Source organism: Xyrauchen texanus, chromosome 19 (genome assembly GCF_025860055.1).
Source record: "Xyrauchen texanus isolate HMW12.3.18 chromosome 19, RBS_HiC_50CHRs, whole genome shotgun sequence".
Taxonomy (NCBI): domain Eukaryota; kingdom Metazoa; phylum Chordata; class Actinopteri; order Cypriniformes; family Catostomidae; genus Xyrauchen; species Xyrauchen texanus.
The window spans coordinates 22,572,117-22,595,437 of record NC_068294.1 but is presented as its reverse complement, the minus strand read 5'-3'; the positions used below and the strand labels follow the sequence as shown (position 1 = coordinate 22,595,437).

Genomic DNA, 23,321 nt, shown 5'->3' with positions numbered 1-23,321 from the left:
AAAGCTGATCTTCATTTAACTTTAATTAGTCCTGCCATCTCAAACTATATTCTAGACCAATGTGGGATTCAACCCAGAACAATAACATAATGACCCAAATATGTTTCTTCTCTCCTTAACCATCAGAAGCTCCAAATTCTCCCCAGAGCTTTGAGAAAGAGAGGTGTATTTAAGCAATGATGCACATTGATTTATAACTAATTTGCTCCTTTGAAAAAGGGGACGAGAGTGAGTACTATTTATCAAAAAGCAATAAATCAGGCATTTAGATCATAGCAACAAGAACAGGATAACAACAAAGACATCAAACAACAATGCAGCAAACAAAATAATCATATTCCAGTTCTAAAAAAAAAGCTGTTCCAATGAGATGAGGAAACCAAAAGGTCAAAACTTATCCGCATCACTGCACTCTTATAGAGAGAAATGCCAAGATGAGAAGCCAACTGTTTTAATACTTCCCCTGAACAACAGCAGCACAAAGCAAGCCAGCCCAGCTTCCTGAAAATTTAGTGATCTAGACAATCACTCGCTATTCACGTTTCTCTTCTTTTCTCAGCACTGAGCAAAAAATGTTGTGGTCAGAGATTTTGTGTCTCACAGCCTTCGGACTCTATATGGGAGGTCAACGGCTAAACCAAAACGATACTCGTCTAACATGTTTTTTTTTTTCTTCTGAATACACCCACCGAATGTACTGCTTGAGGTCTCACTCTCTTCATTCAGAGCTCTGTCTCACACACACACACACACACACCGGTTCAGAATGGCAAAAGGGTGACATACCAGCTCAATCGGACTTTCTCCACTTCCCTGTGATGTAGAGATTGGTAAAATAACAACAGGACAGCAGGGTGAGCATAATCAACTGTAACAGACTGAATTTGGAGACGATAAGTAATGTTGCCCTGCGTATGTGTGTAACTGTGTATTTATCCCATCAGGGTTTGCCATAGAAACCATATTGTATCACCAGGCTCTGATTTCTAAATTTGATTGTCAGTTATCCTAATTTTAGTGTAGAATATCATGTGTCACATCATGTCTGGTGTGGACAGACATATTGTGTCACTGGAATCTTATCGTGCCGTGTCTGGTTAGGACAAGGTGGAAGTTACATTCATTATAGGATAAAAGAAGCCATGAAAGTGAATGGTATCTGAGCCTTACGTTCTGCTTAATATATTTTATGTTCTACTTAAAAAAAAGAAAGTCATACAGGTTTGTACAACATTAGTGTGAGTAAATAGCATATGATTGTGTGTGTGTTTTAGTTGAACTATGCCTTTAATTCATTATTATTATTTCCAATGTAGTACTCCCCCAACACCATACTGCCCTGCAGAGGCAAAATGGAGTAACTATGCCAATACAGAAACTGAGAAAATGGCTTCAAACTTGATTTTGGTCATGACTCACCTTTGACAAAATGTGTAGTTAATACTGTTTGCCTTTGTATGGCATAATAGTTGCTAAACTTATTGCTTCTACTGTAACACCATCTCCTTCAAACCGTGTTATATAAATATATAAGATATATAAGTTATTTACTCTGTATTTATTCATTTTTAGTTTAATTGTATAATTTTGCATAAAAAAATATATATATATTTATATTTTACTGGTGTTGGCTAATCCAAAATTTCTATAGTTTTACTGTAGTAAAAACAATTGTATGAACTATTGCGCTATTGTATCGCCTTTGTGTATTGGGATTGTGGAGTTCTGCTGGGGAAGGTGAGGAGAAGGGATGATGCTGTGTGAGCAGATCAATATAAGGTGAATGTTTTGGAAACACTGAAGTCTGTGCATCCCTGACCCGCTCAGATAAGAGTAGCTTACTCTCTCTGGAGGAGGGATAGATGTTGACTCCCTAGATACAGCAAAACAATAATCCTGTGAGTGTATGTGTAGTAGACTCTGCTGTGTATGTGTGCTGTGCTGCAGAAAAAGGCTTGTTATGTCCAAAAAACATCATATGGTCTCTCTCAAAACAAGATGTCCACCAGCCATATGTTTTACATGCAGGTAAAACACACACACACACACACACACACACACAAGCATGTCATCCTTCTGTGATCTAATCCCACATTCACACAAAAATACCCTTTTTTGTAGCAAGGGCAATTGGGCTCAGGGAAGGCCTTGACATTTTGTCATTCTGAAAGACCCCAACTATGACCTCACAGATGACCTTTCTCCTCCAAAGACAGAAAGTGAGACAGCACATTAAAAACGCACTCAGCAATATGACATACCACTAACCACACAATTCAATCTGGTCTATTCTTCCATCGTCATCGTGTGTAAGTGAGGTACTGCAACTGTATGTTGTAGGAAGTGGGTTACAGTCACATGTCTAGCTTCTAGTTTAAAGTGTTATCCACCAGTAGAAAACAGATTTGCAATCATGACTAACGACTAAGCATTGGTAAACAGGGCCACATTTCCATTCAGTTGAGCATCTTTTAACATTTTCTCCTTTTCAGTTGTTTTGTTTTGTTTTATTGTATTCTGTCTTTGATGGCTATTCTTGTCTTTTTAATTGTGATGTTGTGGATTTTGGAATGATTCTCTCTCACTCTTGCTCTTTTGTCTCAAAATCTTTACAAGGATATTTACTGGGAATAAGCTCAATCGTTTTGTTTAGTTGCAAGGACAAGATGAATGTAGGAGGATACCCTTCATCTTACACTCTCCACTATGCCTTCTTTTCCCCCATGTTATAATATGAATTGCCCCAAACCAAAAATATCGCTGCTCTTTTAAAAAAAGAAATCAAAGGACTGATAGCAGATAAGGGAGAATATCTCTCCCACTACAGTAAATGTTTGTGAAAGTCTGTGTTTCCGAATGTGTGCGTTGTTTCTTTAAAATTAAAGTTGGCTGCTGTCCTCAAAAAATCAGCTCGTCTCAGTTCTGCGCTTCTCTCTCTACTGTGGTCCTAAAAGATTATTGAGAAAGGGAGAGAGCGTAGGCCTGGGGGCATCTCACTCAAGCCATACATTTATTCACTTTTGTAGCATGATTGAAGTTTCCCTCCACTGATTTCTGTTAGGGAGAAGAAAGAGAGAAGCTCTTTCCTTTAAAAAAGAGAAGAATTATCTCTTATTCTTTCCCTGTTTTGTGCCCCTCTGTTCTTCTTCATTTATAATAAAAATGATTTTGTGCAGCATGGCATTTGCTTATGAGTCTGTTACTTGTGAGTTCTGATATTTCATATTTTAATCACCTTAATAAATTATAGTGTAGGTCAACAGACATTTGCATGTGGACTTGACTTGAGTCAACTAAATACTGGGATTTTGCTTTGTATACAGATTACAAATTTGTATTTCTGCATGCATAAGCATGCAAGAAAAGAGGTATAAAGATGGCAGGAAAAAAGATAATAGACGTATGTGTGTGTGTGTGGGGGGGGTTGCATGTGCTGATGGTAGAAATGTATATTTAGAGCTGTGTTCCTCTCCCTCTGTCAAAAGTAATTGAGACATATGCTATAATTACAGTTATTCAATTTCTATGGCACAATGAATAGAGCGCAGTTTTCTTGTTAAAAAAATCAACGCAGACTAATTTTACAATCTATATCACACCTCTGATATTTGTACTAAAGTCTGCTTGAACTTGTCAGTGTGCTAGTTAACTTCATAAATTTTTTCCAATCAGATATTGAATGCTGTACACATTCCTACCCAGCGATTAAGTATTTTTCTATCTGAAAACAAGGTTTTGATTTGAGTCCAAGAATGGACTCATGCTCTGTTCAACACAGTGCATACCAAACAAAAGAGCAATTCCAAGCCATTCTAGAAGCAAAACTGATGTAAGTTCAGTGCAGTTTTTATGAAGACTCATTGAGCGTTTTTACAGTGGTGGCAGATGAACACTGATCGGTTGAGTTTGCCCCTTTTACATCTATTCATTTGTCTGAATTGAGCCTACACATGGCTTTTGTGTTTGTTTTTCTTCTACACAGCCAGTTGTTTAGGCCTTCAGCACAATCAAACGTTACACCCTTTCTTCGTCTTCAATAATTCAGCTTGTACACAGGCAAACTCAACTTTAAAACATTCATGAGTAGAAGATGTTATGCAGCTTACCCTAGTTGATTTAGCCCCAGGCTACAGCCTTTCTCCATGTGCTTATCTTCCAAAGCCAGGAGGAGATGTTATATGACTGATGCATACTGAACCACAGTGTGCCAACACGTGGAGGTTTGCGAAACAACATATGCTCCCCCATCCCTCAGCTGGCAGAATTAGGAGAGCAAATTTGTTCAGCGGACGAGGACATTGATTTTTGTGGATCAGATAAGTTCTATGTTTAAAAGATGTAGGCCAATGGGACCCGGTCCAAATGATAGCACTCTCTCTGACTCAGCTCAGAACTCATTTAGCCTGTAAGTGAAGTTTTGGCAAAGTGTTCTGGCAAAGAGCATCGTGGATCGTACACACGAAAGCAGAAATGCTGCAGATATTTAAATAACTCCTCTGTGCCAACAAGAGTGGTGGAAAAGAAAAGGATTTAATGTAAAAAAATGGCCATATAAATGAAATGGAGTAAAAAAAAATAATATTAATCCCTCTGTAAAGGTATTAATGGAAAGGAGGAGGTGAGAACCGGCTTGACAATATAAATAATAGTTTAATGAAGAGATAAACCAAAAGACGGTCAGCTGCCCATAAACAATCTCTCTCTGTCGCACCACCATCTGCAGTCGGCCTTTATCCCTCTCGGACGCTAAATTAGCCTGATAAGGGACCGGGTGTGCAGAATCACCACCCGGCCCCGCCCTCCGCCCTGTCACACCCTCAATCCCTCTGCAGCGAAAAGATAGCAATAGAATTTATTTGGATTTCTAAGAATGTGCTCTATGACTTTATCTGTTTTCTAAAGATGTTTATTCTCTGAATGTTTAAAGCCACATATATGCTTGGTAGGCTTTTTTCATTATACACCATGGCTGCCTGACAAACAATGCTGCACAGAGAACAAACAAGCCTATTCATTACTAAACTGATGGACACAACATAATTGTATTATAAACAATGACTTCTAGATGGGGGTCAATAGCAGAAACTAGTAACATGGCAATATATATATATTGAATTTAGCTCAATTGAATGAAGTGTAATTAGCTCAGGAGGAGAATCACTAGACTGCTTTGTTAACCCTATTGATTGGCATTCAGTAACCGTGATGGCAATAATCTTGCCAACTTAAAGCCTTTACACCTAATGGACTTAGTGTTGAATAGTAGTTAATTCTGTGTTAATGCTCTCTGTTATTTGTTTTAACTTTGTTCTTATCATACAAAAATGTTTGGCTAAAAGATTTGTCAGTTCCATAGTCAATGCTTTCCATTTGATATGGAAATTTAATTATAGGTCATGTTTGACAAATTGTAATCAATAATAACAATATATTGTATATGTATGTATGTGTGGGTGTGTGAATGTGCATATATATATATATATATATATATATATATATATATATATATATATATATATATATATATAAAAATAATCAATCAATATAGTTTTGCTGTGTAGTGCAGTGTGCTTTGGGAATGTAAGTGGAACAAGGCTAAATTTAAACAATTATCAGTACATTGATGTCACAAGCAATCCATCAGCTTAGAGGGAATGTTTGAATGTGGAGCAGCCGCATGACAGTTATCCAAATTATGTTTTGGATCAGTCTTACTCTGTGTTTAATGTTAAATTCAGGTTTAATATGGTCAGAACAAAAAGAGATTCTTTGCTATTAATACATTTTTTATTTTTTTATTTTTCACCAACATTTTTATGAAAACATTAATAATGTCAAGTGTTAAAGTGTGGTTGGTTTGTATGGTTCAGTTAGCCCCTGCTGGTAGATGCATAACTACACCAGATTGACCCAAAGAGTATCTTTCTCTTTTGACAACATTATAAAGTTGTGTTCTGTATTCTGATGCTCTCTCCTAGTATTACAGACCCTTTGTGTTACTGATTTGTCTTGATCACCTTGATTCTTTGTATCCGCTACAGGTACCTGTTGATTTATATAAAAAAATGTTTTTAAATATAATTGCAGATAATTGAGCCCTTCACTTACATGAGATCAAACTTCATAACATTTATTAAAAATTTTATTTGACAGGAATGTTTTCAAAACAAAATACATACATGGTCACCATACTGTACTATTTGCAAGACTATAGTGAGAAAGAATGTATGTATATCTCACTTATCTCAGGCTTATCTCAGGGTTTCCTTCTTCTGTTGTGTCTGTCACATAATTCCGAGCTGCTATTAGCCCAGTCAGGAGTAACAGCACTGCCTATGGATTTTGTTTTTGTTTTGTTTTTTGTACTGTAATGTTTTTTCACTTAGATTCAATGCTGTGATTCTAGTTTTGCATCTAATGATCTAACAATATTATAAATAATATACTACTTACTTATATTATTGCCAATACAGTATATCACAAAAAACGTAAAGTTCAGAATCTGATTGGATGACCCATGTTCTAAGCTACATATTTAGAGGTGAGTAAAAATATAGATTTTACGAATCATCGGGATCTTTGTTTGAATGATCATGGTATCGATTCTTAAATCCCAAGATTGATCTTTCACTGAGGCAACCCTCTATTAATTAAATCACTTGCATGTGCAACCAAATCTCATGCTATCCGATTAAAAATGTCTATGATTAACCACTGACTAGTAAATGTTCAGATTTCACTCACCAGTGCTTGAGTATTATCGTGGAGAAGGGCTTATTATCACAGAGGTCCTTTCACTTTGTGTTGATTGTTCTCAAAGTGCTTTTCTCAGCGCAGCATATCATTCCGCTTTTTTCAGGGAACAAGGGTTACACTACGTAACCCGATATGAATTTGAACATAAAAAAAGCTAATGATAAAATATAATTTGTAAAATTAAAATGTTTAAATTGGACCTAGAAAGATTGACTTGAAGGTTCCTTTATAATCAAGAGCATTAATTTAATAATTTATTTTTATACGTAAACAAAATGGACATTGTAACAGAAATGTACTAAATATGAATCAATATTGAATTGAATCGAGAGCTTATGAATCGGAATCGAATCAAATTGGTAAATCTGTATCAATACACAGCACTATAAGACTCCTTACCTTGTAATGCACACCACCTCTATATACTGGCTATAATAACTCAAGATAGACTTTTAAAATACATAAAAATTAAACATCCTCACACTGTTTTAGCTTTACAATCCTATGTGTTTAAGATCCTTTCCACCATTTTGCTTTCCAAGCCCTTGTGCCATGTTTTACTTCCAAAAAATATTTATATTCCCCCCTTCTGTCCTCTCAAAAGCAGCATGTCGATTAATTAATAGCAGGCTAATTAAATTTTCCTAAAAGTAATAACTTGTTTAAGCACGAATAAAGAGTGACAAGGCAAAGTTCTAATCTGCCCAAAGTTTAATTAGTCTCAGTGAAGTTTGCATAAAAGCAGACGGGGGTCAGAGAGAGGGAGAGGACGCAGGAGCGCATGACAACGGAACGAGGGGTTGAAGGGGGGGGTGGGGGTGCTTCATCAACTATGCCTGTCTGCTTCTTTCCATGTCCAAGATCAACTTGCTCTCACACACAAGGGATTGTGGCATTATTTGGAGTGTTGACGTTAACTGTCAAATATAGACTGCTATTCCCATTGCCATCCTCCACACCTGTCACCCAGGGCAACCTGTTTGTTGTGACCGAGCAGTTGGCTCCCATGGGCGGCTTTAAGGCACAGCAATCAATTGGCTGAGACTATTATGGAATGAAGTGAAGAGCCTGCATATATTAGGGATTTGCTTAGAGGGCCCTGGGGTAAACAGCAATGAGCTACTGACTACAACACACTTCTCTTCCAATTATTGCACTTTATACACAGACTGGAGGCATTATTATTTGTATTATTATTATTATTATTATTATGTATGCAATAATGTGATTAAAATGAATGAATAATAATAAACCACAAATTTTTATTCATTCACACGCAGGCTTGAGTGAAGTTTAAGATGCCATTTATTTGATAGATGTAAACCAGAAAGTAATGTCTCTCTCTTTGGCGTAGGCCCCGTCCGGCGGTCCGAGGGAGTTGTACCCGGAACCGTCATGTCCTGCCGGAGATAGGAGGCAGGGGCGAGGAGCCTACCCCCCTGCGGGACGGGGCTCAACTGGTGGTGGTGGGGTGGTGGAGGTTGCAGTGTTAGCACACCGAACCAGCAATGTGATAGATTGTGAGCAGACATATAAAGCAACGGCTTGTATGCGATTGGCTAGGAATTACCCAGCTAATGATGTGATGATGTACAGCTGCTAGTCTTCCCGCTAGAACTACTCTGCTCTTCCATATATGTGCAAATAATTGCAGTTATTTAATTAACTAAACAACTAATCATGTAATTAATTTTCTTTTCTAAATTTCTGCCATTATTATTATTATTATTATTATTATTATTATTATTATTTTATTAAATAAACTATGAAATAAAATGTAAATTGGAATACAAAATTACATAAATTATTATTAATTATGGCATATAATATTATTATATCTGTGTTTTTCTACTCTAATTCTTTTACTCTAATTCTTCTTTACTAGACAAAATTTTTACTTTACAAGATATAATTATATCAGTTGTAAAACCCTGTAACTATTTAAATAAACTGCATTAAAATAGAACATGTATGGGAAACAAATCCATCTAATTGAAGGCAGTGGTTCAGTGAGGTGGGTTACTAAAAAATAGTTTAGATTTAATTTTTTTTGTTTTTGTTTTGTTTCTTAATATACATGAAAAGCTTATCCTAATTAATTACTTTCATTCTACTCAAATCATTATGACTCTCATATTAAAATTCTCCCCTTGCATGTCAAATGAAACAATGAAACTGTCAAATGGACATTTTGACAGCTGCCAAATGGACATGGAATTCAAGAGAAAACAGCTTGAACCCTGTATGTATATTTCCATCCATATCACACCCCGAGGGCACAAAAGTAAAATGAAAACGACATAAGGCAAATCTCTTGTGCAAGCCCTCCATCGCTGAAAAGAGAAAGCAAGAAGCCCAGTCTTAACATATCTTCCCTCTTTACTTTAGACGACAGCACCATATGTCTGATACTCATCTGAAAATCATTTCCATTCTATTATGGTGACAAGGGGCCGGCAGAATCTAATTAGGAGAAAAAAGTGCAAGAGAGCCAGATTGGGAGTGATTGGTGATGTGGGCAGTGGTGCAGGGCCAGCTCTCCAAACTTCAGGCTCAGCAGGGGCGCTCCTGAGGTTAACTGGAACTCGAAGGACAGAGATAAGAGAGAGGTAGAGAGACTCAGGTGCAGCGTGCCAGAGAGGAAGGTCTCTATTGGCCTGAACTTTGAATACTCTTCCTAGAGTGATAGTAAAAGAGGGAGATATAAGATTCAAGAAAGAAAAGGGGCCAAATAGAGTTTTATTCTGGCTCTCAATATAGTATATAGGTTTTAAAAACACTACAGGGTGGGGATCTATTATTACTTGGATTATACATGTTATTGTGTTTACTTCATTAAATTGAATTGTGTGATGCATGCACATATCAATATATCAGTGGTATTTTCATACAAACGGGTGTAAAGTAACAAATTACAAATACTCACGTTACTGTAATTAACTTTTAACTTTTTTCCAGAGAATTGTACATTTTAAGTAGTTTAAATATTGTATACTTTTACTTGAGTAAATTTTAAGTGCTGTAATTGTACTTTTACTGCACAGTTTTCCCACCATCTGTGTTAGCTACTTCCCTGTCCTGATTTATTTGTATCTATCAACATGATTGGCTAGGGAGAGTCTCGTGACTCCCATCAAATCAAATCACACGTGAAAAACTTGAAAGGCAGCTGCAGATTTGGCACCATTATTTTTGCAGTGAAAAAGGCCAATTGCTTGAATATGTCATGTGAGTTTAACTTGCTCAAGCCAGATATCAGCATTAATCCTGCCTCTAATTTGAAGAAACATATTGAGGTACATTTCATATTTCTGCTTGCTTGATTCTGTGTCTATAATGTAGCCTGTAATTTAACTGTCTATCACTGAGATTATTGGATTTGATGTGAGAGATTAAGGTGATGTTATTGTGACAGGGTGGAGGGCGGGGCCGGGTCATGATTTTCGGACGGTGGTGCCACAGAGAGAGAATTTCTACGGGCAGCTGTCTGTCCAATGCGTGTGTTTGTGTCTTTTGGTTTATTTCTTCATTAAACTATTATTTATATTGTCAAGCTGGTTCTCGCCTCCTCCTTTCCATTGAACTGCCCTTTACACTGGTGCCGAACCCCGGGAAGGAGGAGGGATACACCATAGTGGAGTTCTTGCCGCTTCTATCCACCCCAACAGAGAAGTTGGGGTGGCCATCTGCCGGGGGACGGAGGAGCCCGGTCGCCTGGAAACAGAGGAACGGCCGCAGACTGCGAGGGGAGAAGGGGCTCCTAACCGTGGTCAGGGCCGCTGCCAGGGGCGGAGGCGACCCCTACCAGCCGCTGAAACATGGCGGTGTCTGAGACCGCCGACCACGAGCGGGGAGGGGGTTACTACCGACCGCCTGGAGCGGGAGAACCGCTGCCAGGGGCGGGGGAGTCACCCCTCCTGTTCCCTGAGAACGTGACGGGCGATCCGTCCACCAGGTGCTGGAGGACTGCCTCCGATCCGCCCAGGGAGCGTATCAGAGAACCGGCGAGTAAGTGTTGTTTTTTCTTTCTCTCTCTCTCTCCCACTGCAGCTCCGTGTTGGCCATTTCCCTCTCTTTAAAATTGTACTGCTTTTTTTGTTGTAGGGGGGCACTGTTACAGGGAGTACCCCCCTATTTTTCATTTTTGTTTCCTCCCCCTGTCCCCTCCCAGATTCAGGAAGGCGGGGATGACCTGCCGGCAGATGGGGCATAAAGGCACGCCCTCCCCCAGAGGGGGGTGTACATCATTCCAGGGGCTTCCCGGCCTGAGAACGAGGGAGGAATGTGACAGGGCGGAGTGTGGGGCCGGGTCGTGATTTTACACACCTGGCCCCTTATCAGGCTAATCAAGCCTCCGAGAGGGATAAAGCCTGACTGCGGACGGTGGTGCGACAGAGAGAGAAAGGACAGACAGCTGCCCTTAAACTATGCGTGTGTTTGTGTCTTTTGGTTTATTTCTTCATTAAACTATTATTTAAATGTCAAGCCGGTTCTCGCCTCCTCCTTTCCATTGAACTGCTTTACAGTTATCAATAGGGCTGGGCGATAAAACAATCTTGATGTTTATCTGAAAAAAGAGAGATATCTGCAATATCGATGATAAACTTTTGAGTATTTTTGTATACTTAGCCTATGATAGAGCCTATCTAGAACAGGGGTGTTCATTGCAACGCTCATGATGACAAGACCACCACTGGTTGGTTGAACTAGATAAAATATAAAAGATTGATTTTTTATTTCCTGACGTCTGTCGTTGTGTGCTGTTTGATTGACAGGCGGCTGCCGGCTAATGATGCCCTTCTTGATGAGGCATTAATGTAAACGCAGTCGATTTGGTCTGATAAAAATCATATTTGCATCAAAATGTTGGACTTGAAGTGTACATGTAACCAAATTGAGCATTGTCTACAGGCTATGTCATATAAAGGCTATTAATCAAACAACAATAACAAGGAAATGAGAAAACCACACAAACAGATCAATATTTAAGTCCCTTTTTGATACAAATTGTTCTTCATGCTCAGTAGATGGTGATATGCATGAAGAATGTGAATCACCAATAACAAAAGAAGAAGATAGTGAAAGTTAAAGTGGAGATTGAATGAGCAGGGTGAAGAATTTCTAGCAAAAAAATTACTTAAATATGTATCTGTTTCTCACCTTCACCTATCATATCACTCCTGAAGTCATGGATTTAACCACTGGAGTCACATGGATTAGGCTACTTGTATGCTGACTTGTGTGATTTTTGGAGCTTCAAAATTTTGCCGTCCCTTCACTTGCATTGTATGGACCAAAAGAGATATTCATCTAAATATCTTAATTTATGTTCTGCTGAAGAAAGAAAGTCATACACATCTGAGATGGCATAAGGGTGACTAAATAATGAGAATTAACATTTTTGTGTGAATTATTCCTTTAAAGCCTGATGCCCCTGTACAAAACAACTGTGCTACCGCCTCTATTGTGCTTTTTTAGTGTTTTTTTAATTTATTTTTTTCATTCCTTGCATTGTTTTGAACATGGTTTATGCGCAACAATAACTCTTTTAGTCGGCATTAAGGGAAATTTAGACTCTGCACATAAACTGATTTTGTAAACTGTTTCATACATTATGATATTGAAAATAACTTTTTTTTATCTTTTCATTGCTGTAATCATGTCGCCCTTTAATTAATTTTTAAAATCAGATTCATGTAGTGTTTACAGTATAGATACGTGATGTATTTTACAATTTTGCAGTCACAAACACCTAAAAAATACCTATATTTTTATTTTTTCTGGCAAACAGCCATGAAAGGGAATGCAAATTATGGTATGTGTGCTACATCTTTAAATTGCAGCATAGTGTTTTTATTATAATTTATACATTTTACACAAACATTTGACAAACAGAAAGTGTCACAATTCCTTTTTGTCTTCATTTTGAACATTCTATCTATTTTTAATAATTTAAAACCCAACAATTTTCATTTTGTTTAATGTTTTGCTTGAAAGCCATGCTTGTTCTATCTTTATTTAAAATACATTTACTTTGATATTTTGCAATCAAATGTAGAGATATTCGTACATTTTAAGTCTATTTTTAAATACTTTTTGGGCAACTCCCATTCTACCAATACAGTATTGTAATGAGAAAAAAAAAGGGTAGAACGTGTTAGTGAAAAAAGATGATGATTTCTTAAAATGTGTTCATTGATGGGCTCCATTCATTCCAGTCTCCATAAACCAAAGACATTTTCATAAAGCTCAGATATTTTAGGGAAATAAATGTTTCCCCTTGAGAACTTGCCATTCTGTCTGTCCCCCTTTCACATCCGCACCATCAAACTAATCGAATGCCATGCTCAGAGGAAAGGTTAGGCTCGGCTTTCGCATTCATATTTTCCAGACCGGGAGTTTGACCTTTGCAGATCAAGCCGTTATTTTCTCTTGTGATGCCATCCAGCTTCACCAGCCTCTATAGTCAAGATTAGAATCCATTACACACTGATTGGTTAAAATGAACAAGGGCAGAAAAGGCTGTGGAGTTGTTTGTGCAGCTTTGATTGACTAAACAATAAACATAGCTTTTAGACGACTAATGATGGGAATTGTATGAAATGTTACTATTCCGGTTCCAATTAAGATTACTCTTTACAATTCAGGTTCCTTAACAATTCCATTCACGATTATTTTAGTACCTTTGTTTGTAAATAAAATATCTGTATAATTCTGCATTTATACCCTACTGCCCTCAGCAGTCTGTTACCAAATATCTCATATTTTAATACAACAGATTCTTGTTTACATCGCCTTTTTAAATTATTTTCAATTAAAATGTAAAACTTATAATGTGTATATTTAACTATACATTGACCACATTATATGCACTTAAGAAAATTGTTTAATCCAGTGATTTAGCAAAAAGCTAATTCTAATATGTCATGTCAGCATTAATGGCATTTTCCTTATGCCATTTAAGGGATTAAGAGAAAACGGTTTAACACACCCAGGTTTCACACGGAGTTGTTTGATGTATGGCTTCATCTTATGACATTAGTTATCCGTTTAGATGTCCATATAAGCCGCGTTCTTACAGGTGTTTGAAGAGTGCACATGTGTGTGGAACAGACCTAAGCCATACCTAAGCCATATCAACAACTCAGCACATTGGAAATAATTCAACATTTCTGGGAGTACAGTGGGACACTATACACAAATTAAAAATATCTACTACTGTCCCTCACGTTCGGATTTGCATTGAAGTACTTTGGGGAAATCCCAGAGTTTTATCTAAGAGGGAAACCCCACTATTGCAAACACAGCAAGAACTCTGAAATATTTTGTAATAAAACGAAGCACAGAGAATAAACTAGCAAGTTTTCCTGGGATCTCATGTTTGTTATTTAAACAAGCTTCACAGGGAAATTACGTTGCTGAGGAGAAAGCTGCTTACTGTCGCATGTATACGTTGGTAAAGAGAGAGCAGATAGCACAGTGAATGTAAACACAAAGGCTTAAGCAGCTTTCTCGCAATGAACAGCTTTCTGGTCTCAATGTTAATGAGGTCATTGTCGCATAAACATTTAGTCAGTAATTACTTTGATTTAAGTCTCGCTTGGCGAAATTAATGACTTGTGGTTTACTACATTTCAGCGCGTGTAAGTTCAAAAGAACTGGCTCATATGAGTTACGCGTTAAGGAATTGGTCTATACTGGTTGCTCTGCATGTTTTGTGCTGTAGATGTCATTGTGTCAAACTCCCACTGAATAGCAATGCAGCAGACTTTATTTAAGGATATTTTATTACCACGTTCCATCCGCATAGACAGAAGAATTTTTGTTCGAGAAACATTAATGGAGAGTCATAGAAATACTTTTGTTCCAGTATTGTTTTTTTAATTATTGTTAATAGTCGTTTCCCAACCTTTCGGACCTCTTTATTCTATTTGTTTATAGTGGGCAGAAGAGCGGTTTCATAATAAAAAACATACTGATGTAACTGCAATTCATGTCATTTTCATTTTTAAGTGGTACATCTAAAGTGTCCTGTAATTTTCATTTAGTTTGTCATTTGTACAGCTTCAATCAATAAATTTGCTATTTTGTGCTCACCCAAAATGAGCCTAAAAAAACAAACAAACAAAAAAACAGCCTTGAAGTATTCAATGACAAAGTGCCTGTCATGGTGGCCAAGTGTTAAAGACACTGTTCATATTCTTTAAAAATTGAAGGTTTCTAGTAATTTCCCTCTTCCTTTATTCTCTTTTCATTCAGATCTGAGGCCTCTTCCTGACGTGGCTATGACGGGAAAATGCACACGCGAATGTACTGAATTTGGACACTCTGATTCCTGCTGGATGCCCGGACAGCCCTCACCTAACCGCACCAAGAGTGCCAATAGTGGGCCCAAGCTCTCCACCTTTGTGCCTTACCAGGATAGGGAGGGTCAGGAGCGTCTTATGGGTGACAGCAGCTCCAAGCCTCCGGGAGAAGAGCGGAATGGAGGTGGGAGCAATAAAGTGGCCAGCATTCGCTTTCTGCCACCCTATACTAGTGCCTATTCTGCAGGTGGCGACGCCGACATGGACTGCCCATTGGAGGAGATCCCCTTAAGTCAGACAGCCGATTATGCCCCTGTAGCCACACCCTCAAGCCAAGGCTCCAAAAGAGAAATCTACCTGTGAATCATCTGTTGTTCGTCTGGGTTCGGTTCCACATTTGATCCAATTTACTTGTGATCAGTAATGCCTGTGAGAGGATAAAAGGACTCGTTGTCAAAACACCTGCTAAATCTACTACACCATCAGACCCCAATTTACACAGACTGTCACAACATGCATCTCCAATCCCCTCAGCCATAAGCCTAATGGCTGACACAACACAGCTAGAGTCCTTCTTCAAAACCCTGCACATTGTTAGAGGCTCTGGAAGCCAAATAGAAAGATGAAAGAAGAAAATATTGAAAAAACAAACAAAAAACAAAACAAAACAAAAAAATTGTGAATACAACAAGAACACAACCCAGTGTAAACTTCATATGAAAGAATGTAAGGACAATTTTTAAGTGAACTTTGTGATAATTTAATGTCAAGGGAATATTCCTTTTGGATTTAATGTTTTTTTTTTTTTTGCTGACTTTTGTAATTTATACTGTATACATTCATTATATATATATATTACTTCTGATTCAGTAGTTATACAGAGACTGTAGTTATGCTTACCTAAAACATGTACACTGAGCTACACATACGAGTTGTTCCACATTTTGGTTTGTTTCTTTTATTTGTTTTTCTGTGTGTATATAAGTGCGTATGTATCCCCACTAAGAACTTTTGAACTCAAGAAGAACTAGAAAACCAAATTCTGGCAATCTAAGGGGGAACGTTATGTTTTTGCACACTTTATTAAAGAGAAAACATATTCACCATTCTTTAAGCACTGAAGGGTAAATGTTTATTATATTTGTCTTTTTCATAGAAGCTCTTTTCTTAATGTACAGTGATGTAAATAGCACACACTAATGAAGGAACAGTTTTGATTTCCCAATGATTTACTTGTACAGAACTTCGAAGCTCCAGCTTCGTCCTTGTTGATAGTAGAATAGTATTTGCCTCCCTGTCAGTATAAGAAGGATAGCAGTTTTGGTCCGCAGAATGCTAAATATAATCCATAGCAGGAGCCTCAGCTGTCTTACATGTGACTCGAGTGAACAGAATTTGGGGCAAAATCAAGGGAAGCCCATGGATTTCAGCAGGTTTATATTATGTGATTTGTCATTTTTGAAAAGTTGCCATTGCCCCATGATGGTCTTCATCAGTTCCCAACGGAGGCCTTGTGGAAGCATAACTGGCTCTCACACTAACTGTTCTTTGTGACACTCCCATAATTCATCAAAAGACTGTTGCGGGATCTTGAGGGACCAAAGCCCCTTGGAAGAGCTTTGTTCAACCATCCCATCCTTAGGAAGGAGCAACAACTTTTTTTACCATAAACACTGAACTATCCATATACTGTGCAATAGCCTACTTGTTTTTAAACATGTGAAACTTTGTTGTGTAGATTTGTGGTTGTACCAGAGATTTCATTCTCTATGGTGGGTCCGATCCTGACAGAAATAGATCAGTTCGAAAATAGTGACTACAGAACATTTCTATTAGAAAATATAGGCTTGACCACATTCAAATTGTATTCAACATATCCAAAATACTATAGGATCTCGAGATTCTGTTTAAGTGTGCTTTGAGCCGACATTGCATGACTCCTTCAGTGAGCTTAGGAAGAGATTTAAGCTTGCCTACATTGTGTTAAAGGAATTGTTCACCCAAAAAATTATCATTCTCTCATCATTAATATACCCTTATTTTGTCTAAACTCATATGCCTTTTTTTTCCTTCCCCTGAACACAATCAAAGATATTTTAATGGAGATGTCTGTTTGTCCATACAATTCAAGTGAAGTGATCCAAATGAGTTTGGATGGGAACAGACCAAAATATAACTCCTTTTTCACTGAAAAAGGAGTTATATTTTGGTCTGTCCTGCAGGTGGTTGTAGATGGTGGTTTTAGATTATGGGTGTTTGCACCGCTCCTTCTGCAAAGCCACACTGGCCTAAATGGGGTGGTTTCCTGAGTTGAGATAATTAACTGATCTGAAAGCAGGGCTTTCAGGAATAGTTTACTGGAAGTTCTTTTAAGGCTATTACTAATAGCAGCTGATGGTAACAATGATTGCTTCAGAGGCAATGCAGGTCAGCGAAAGCTATAATGAGCATTAGAGGCCCGAGCTACACACAATATGTGCACTATAATTTACAACATATCACACAGTTAAGTAGCCACTTAAAACCGGCTCTTCACCTCCAGTGAAGTAAAGCCAGATTTTGCAACTCTGTAGGTGTTGACAGGTTTACAGCGCACATGGTTGTGCTGAGGTGTCTCCAGGGTTCAATATTTGATGTAAAAGCCTCCTTTTTAAAAAAACTTCTTTTAAGTAATTAAAAGCAGAAAAACAACCCAACACTCCAAGGCTGTTGTCTCGAGTGAGAGCTACAGTTGATATGACACGTTAAGCATTGCAATTCTTTCATGTGTGTGGATTTATTTAGTTCACGACTGACCCCTTGTTTGAGCACTGGCAGAATGACGATAGATCACTATAATGTCCCTCTTAAGTAAACAAGACATTTTTCCTGCTGTCGGGGTCTTTGGTGTCTGTGTTCCTCAACAACATCTTTGGATAAGCATTGCTGAGCTCACCACAGCCTAGCGGCAGACTAGGGGAGAAATCAAGTGCCCTCACCTGGTCTGTCCTTCCAAAAATATAAGTGCTGGTTTGGGCACATCAACACTCTCTCACTAGTGTTACAGGGGTTTTAAAAGGATAGTTCACCCAAAAATCACTATTATATAATTTAATAACCCTCATGTTGTTCCAAACGCATTTGATTTTATTTCTTCCATGAAACAAAAAAGGAGATATATATATAAGAATGTACTAGTCATTTTATCCATGCCGTTATATCCAATAGCTGCATTTCCCCTATCGGTCCAAATTAGGGCGTGCTAGTGTGTGACAGTTGCATTTCCACTGTCACTTCCAGGGCTTCATCATGCCTCATCAGGGCGTCCTTGGGGCCAATGGTCAAGCATCTTTGGCCCACCGATTACCCTTGGGCCAAAGTAGGCCAACTGGTGATTGAAGATGTGTCAGTGTCAAAGGCGATGTTTTGCTTAGTCAGGTCTTGCTTTTCACCAAGCAAAGACTAAAATAAGCAAACAAATGGCAGCTTCAGTCTCCACCATGTTCATTTGGAAGGCTAGCGAGTCTCCAGAGTCTGATACCTCAGTTTGAGATTCCCTCTTGCTTCTGAAATGGGCAGGGTGTGTGATGTTGGCACCAGGGCAGTGTATTAAGGGCAGGTTTAGGGCAACGCTGCAGGATTATTGGCCCAATGGTGGGAACACAGATTGATTTTGGACTCACAGCTCGAGGTCTGAGGCTATTGGCCCCGGTTGTACAGTTGATAGTCCTGGCTCACACTGGCCTGATAGTGGAAACAGAATGCAAAAGCACCATAAAAGTATGACTTGATCTTTAAGACTGGAACAGTCTGATTTGTAAATGAATCATTTAGACTTATTTTGTATAGAAATGTTTCAAAAACACGATTTGCTCCCGAATCCAACATTGTTATTTCTCACATGAACTCTCATGAATGCACCAAGGAGAGCTAGGGCGAATGTCAAGATTTTCATGAAAAACAATTAAAATTTCAGTCTGTTTCTCATACAAAGCTTTTGCATGGTTTCAAAAGACATATATCATGTTGTATTTACATAATTTTATTGTTCCTTTCTGAATCTTGAAAGCTTCAGGCTCCATTCTTTATATTTGCAGTAGATTCCTCCATTTCTTTTGTGTTCCTAGGAAGAAAGTCAAATGGGTTTGGAACTAAACAAGGATGAGTTACAAATGACAGAATTTTCATTTTTGGGTGATCTATCCCTTTAAATTTTCATCATCATTAAATTATTCTTTGCACACATCTATGTTGTCGTTTCAGTTATTTTAATCATTCCAGCTACTACTGACCTCGGAGCTGTTTCTGCAGTGACAACAGGTTGCTTGAGCTTCATGAACCCAAATGCTGCATGACAGTTAGTCAGTCACTTGTTCCCACTGGGAAAACCTGCAGTTTATCCCTGGAGAACAACTGTCAGATACAGCTAGGTCAAATCATTCGGAGTGAGTGTGCGCTCCTGTTTGTGAGTACGAAATTTTTTTTGTGTGCACACCTGTGTAGTGTAACTGTGTAGATACATGGAGAGAATTGCTCACTGCCTTTACATTGGACACTATGCAGATAATTTGATGGAAAAACATTATGACAAATAACATCTTATACAATGTTTATCTTGCTTTCTTGTTGCCCTGTAAAGATTTGTACGCACAGTGTATAAGGAGAAAGACGGTCCACTGGGTCAGTCTTTTATCACTGTACTAAAATTTTAGCTGTTATTTTGATATTTGGCAGCAATTTATTCTACTTTTCTGTGAGATATGTTCTGTTTTAGTTTTTTTGGAACTTTTTTTCTTAACTCAAAGAGACCAGTGTTAAATAAAGTCCCATCTATGGCTCAAAAATATATACTCAACCGTTTTTGTTTAATCGTTTGTGAGAATTTAAAACATTGTTACTCTGAACTATTATCTAATGTTATTTCATACCAAACATAATTGCTTATTTTTTGTTTTCTCCCCATTTTTTCAGCTCTTTTATACATTCCATGCAACACGGTTTTGTTTTGTGCAATACAATGTGTCCTGCTTTCTCTGTTGTATTAAAAATCTTCATGAAAAATTCACATTGCGATATACACATTTATTATTTTATTTTTAAGATGTCCAACAACTGTACAGTGATGAGCACAATGTAAATCACCTCTATTTTAAGCCAACAACTTTTGTCTTATTTTGGGTTTCCCAAAGCAGATACTCTACATAGCATCTATCCTTCTTTGGGTATATGGCCACCTCATGAACAGGCTCAGCAATCAGCACATTTTTAGCAATGATTTTGGGGCAAAATCTGCAGAATTCCAGTCAGTCAATTTAAAGAAGCCAAAATGTGTTCAACAGAGCAGTGAGCAATCTTATTAGTGGCTGAAAGCGTGATCAGAGTAGCCAAATTATTTAATAAAATTAGCATGAAAGGAGCAGGGGTGCTTTTTGAATGATAGACATTCCAGTTTTGTGGAAATCTATTGCACTTTCTGAAGAATTCTGTAGGCACAGATTATGTATGGGCCTGCTCATGACTGATGTTAAATTTCACCCAACTGTAATCTCCATTTAATTTGTGCTGAATTGTTTGATTACATGCAAATCAATCAAATCTTATGTGACTTAAGTATCAATTATTTTGCCTGACACATGGACTCATATTGGTGGAAAGCCACCCGCTGCATTTGTCCAGGTATTAGGAGTTATGAACGAACATGTTATAATGTTGTAATGTCACCATGCATAATGAGGCTCACCATTCATCTCTGAGCATAACAGAAGTAGAGATAAACAGCATCATTCTAGCCCTGGAGAAAGATTCAAAATTAAACCAGTCAATTATTTTGCGAAGTGTTGGATGAGTGGCTTCAACATTTCGACTTTAGTCCTGAAATGAACTGAGAACACTTAAGCGGTCCGTGGGTGTCTTCATAAGATCTCGATATTAAAACATCCACACAAAGTAATTGAAGAACAGCCGACATTTAAATAGATCAATACAGGAAGTATGAGTTTGTAGCCTTAGTGTTGGTTATATTTATATCGAAACGCTTGTGATGCCTTGTTTTCGTTGTACAGTTTTATGTACATGCTAATAATGTGGCTTTTTGAAAATAAATAAAAAAATAACATGTTGAAAAGCAAATCTAAATTGTAAAATATTTTTCAAAGTAGAGTATGTTAGAATGGGAGTGGTTGGGGTTTTGGGTGCACAAAAATGTTGTGCCCGTGTGTCTAAAATGTCCTAAGTAACCATTCACTGGCTTCTAGTCTTTTTCCAAGAGTCTTATTTTTAAATTTTTTGAGTTCTGTGGTGTTTGCAAAGCAATGGCTTTTGAAGAGTTTTAGCCCTTATTTGTTCTGTTATGTTCTTATCAACATCCGCATGTTAAACACGAAGAGGAAGAAAAAAAGAGAAGAAAAAAACCTACTGTCTTTTATTTTTGCTGAGCAAATCAAAGAAATAATATCTTGTAAGTACTCCTTCCTTTACAATAAAATACATTCAGTAAAAATCATTGTACTTCATGAGTGGTTTTATGTGGCTTTGATTATACACATTTCCTTTTATTTCATCAGGGAAAGTGCTTTGAATGTGTTCCCTCTTTCAAGTCAGTTTTTTGGGGAACAAAAGTTCCACATTGTAGCATCTTGCAAATGACTAGAAGTAAACTTCATGATTCAGCATGTCTCTGCTGCCAGGAAGCTACTGAGAAGATGTAATTGCATCTTTTAGCAGACATGGCAGGGTTCAAACTTTCTGGAGGTTCCTCAGCTTGTACTTAATGTGTGGCATTTGTTCCTTGAGAGAATAAAGCCCAGTTAACCCCAGCAGATTTTTTAATGTGCCAATGCCACTTCCAAACATATGTTTCATTGATCATCATACACACATTCTCTACAGGACCTAAGGTCCAGACACACACAGATAGACACTCACTCTAACAAACTGTCTCTCAAATGCTCCTATGCATGTTAATATTTTAGAGCTTTACACACTTAAAATTGTTAACCTGTGTAAAGTAAATCTTAGGTTATCTTTTTTAATTTTTCACACTGTTCATACTTTACCCTGGGTTAATAATTAACAATAGGTATACATGTTTCAAGGTTTCACCCTGTACACTGTAAATCCCAGCTTAACGTCCTTAAGTGCATATTTGCTGTGTCAATAACAATGATTGGACAAATACAGCTCGCAACAGACACCTACGTTAATAACTGTTTATCAATGGAACTGCTTCTCCTTGGAAATGTCACCAAGCATATCAGCTCTGTTTGTCTTACAACTTCTGAAACATACCACGAAAAAACACACACAAAATGGTCAGTCTCTTCATCAGGCCAGTAATAGGCATGTTAATGTTTTAACATAAAGAGTTAAAAAATTAGTGTCTGAGATCGTGCAAAGAGCATTAATATTTATGGAGGTAAAAGGCATTATATGATTGGTTGTGTTTTAAACAACTTTCTGAAACATTCTAACGCTGCATCATTTCACACCGCAATATAGGGTTAACCCTGCTCTTGAGCAAAGTTTCTTAACCTTGGGTTGAAAGCGGTGATAACCCCATTTCAAAATTACTAATATTAAATTTTGCTTTACCCAGGGTTAAAAGCGGATTGAAATTACGATAACCCGGGGTTAAGTACAGTCTGAAAAGCCCTTTTAAGGTCATATGTCAATTCCAACTGACCCTTTGCTAAGCCCCACCTTAAAAGTGTTTCTGACCAATCCTGTCTTAGCAACTGTTGCTGTGCCTCCATTACTCTGACACGTTTGTTATTTTCCAATGAGACCCTACTGGAGTGGAGATGTAAAGCAGGATTTTATTAAAAAAAAACCAATGTTGCCACATCACATGCAATAGTCACACTAGGTACAAAGTGAACACAGTGTTTTTCTTTCTTTAAAAAATAAATAAATCAATACATTTAATAAATGTCAAGTAGAGCATACTATGGACTAAATTGTGTCAGTCCCAGTGGTCAGTCCTCATTTCCAAAAAAGCATGAATAACATCAGCTAGAAAATCTACATTTCCTCCAAGATAAATTAAAGCTAATAACTGAAAGTTAATTCATTAAAGTAGTGATTCATGTAATACTAAATGCTATATAGTAAATAAATATTATAAGCATCAAAATGAATGTGTTATGAGTAGTGCTGTTGATTTAACGCATTTATTCAGTGCGATTCATTTGATAAAAAATAATACTTTAAAAAAATAATCCCAATGCCCCCAGATTGTAATAAGGAACATGTTTACTCCAGAGGGCAGTAATTGAAATTTCA

The 23,321-nt window shown here is 37.6% G+C and overlaps 1 protein-coding gene across 3 annotated transcripts in view; it reads left to right on the top strand.

Moving 5' to 3' along the window:
* Positions 1 to 21,527, top strand: part of pcdh1b (protocadherin 1b) — a 208,757-nt gene extending 187,230 nt beyond the window's left edge. For all 3 annotated transcript variants that reach the window (XM_052149545.1, XM_052149547.1, XM_052149546.1), the window contains exon 5: positions 15,016 to 21,527. In XM_052149545.1, the coding sequence (XP_052005505.1) occupies positions 15,016 to 15,425 (410 nt within the window). In that variant the 3' untranslated portion in view covers positions 15,426 to 21,527. The remainder of the gene's footprint in view (positions 1 to 15,015) is intronic.
* The last annotated feature ends 1,794 nt before the right edge of the window (positions 21,528 to 23,321 follow it).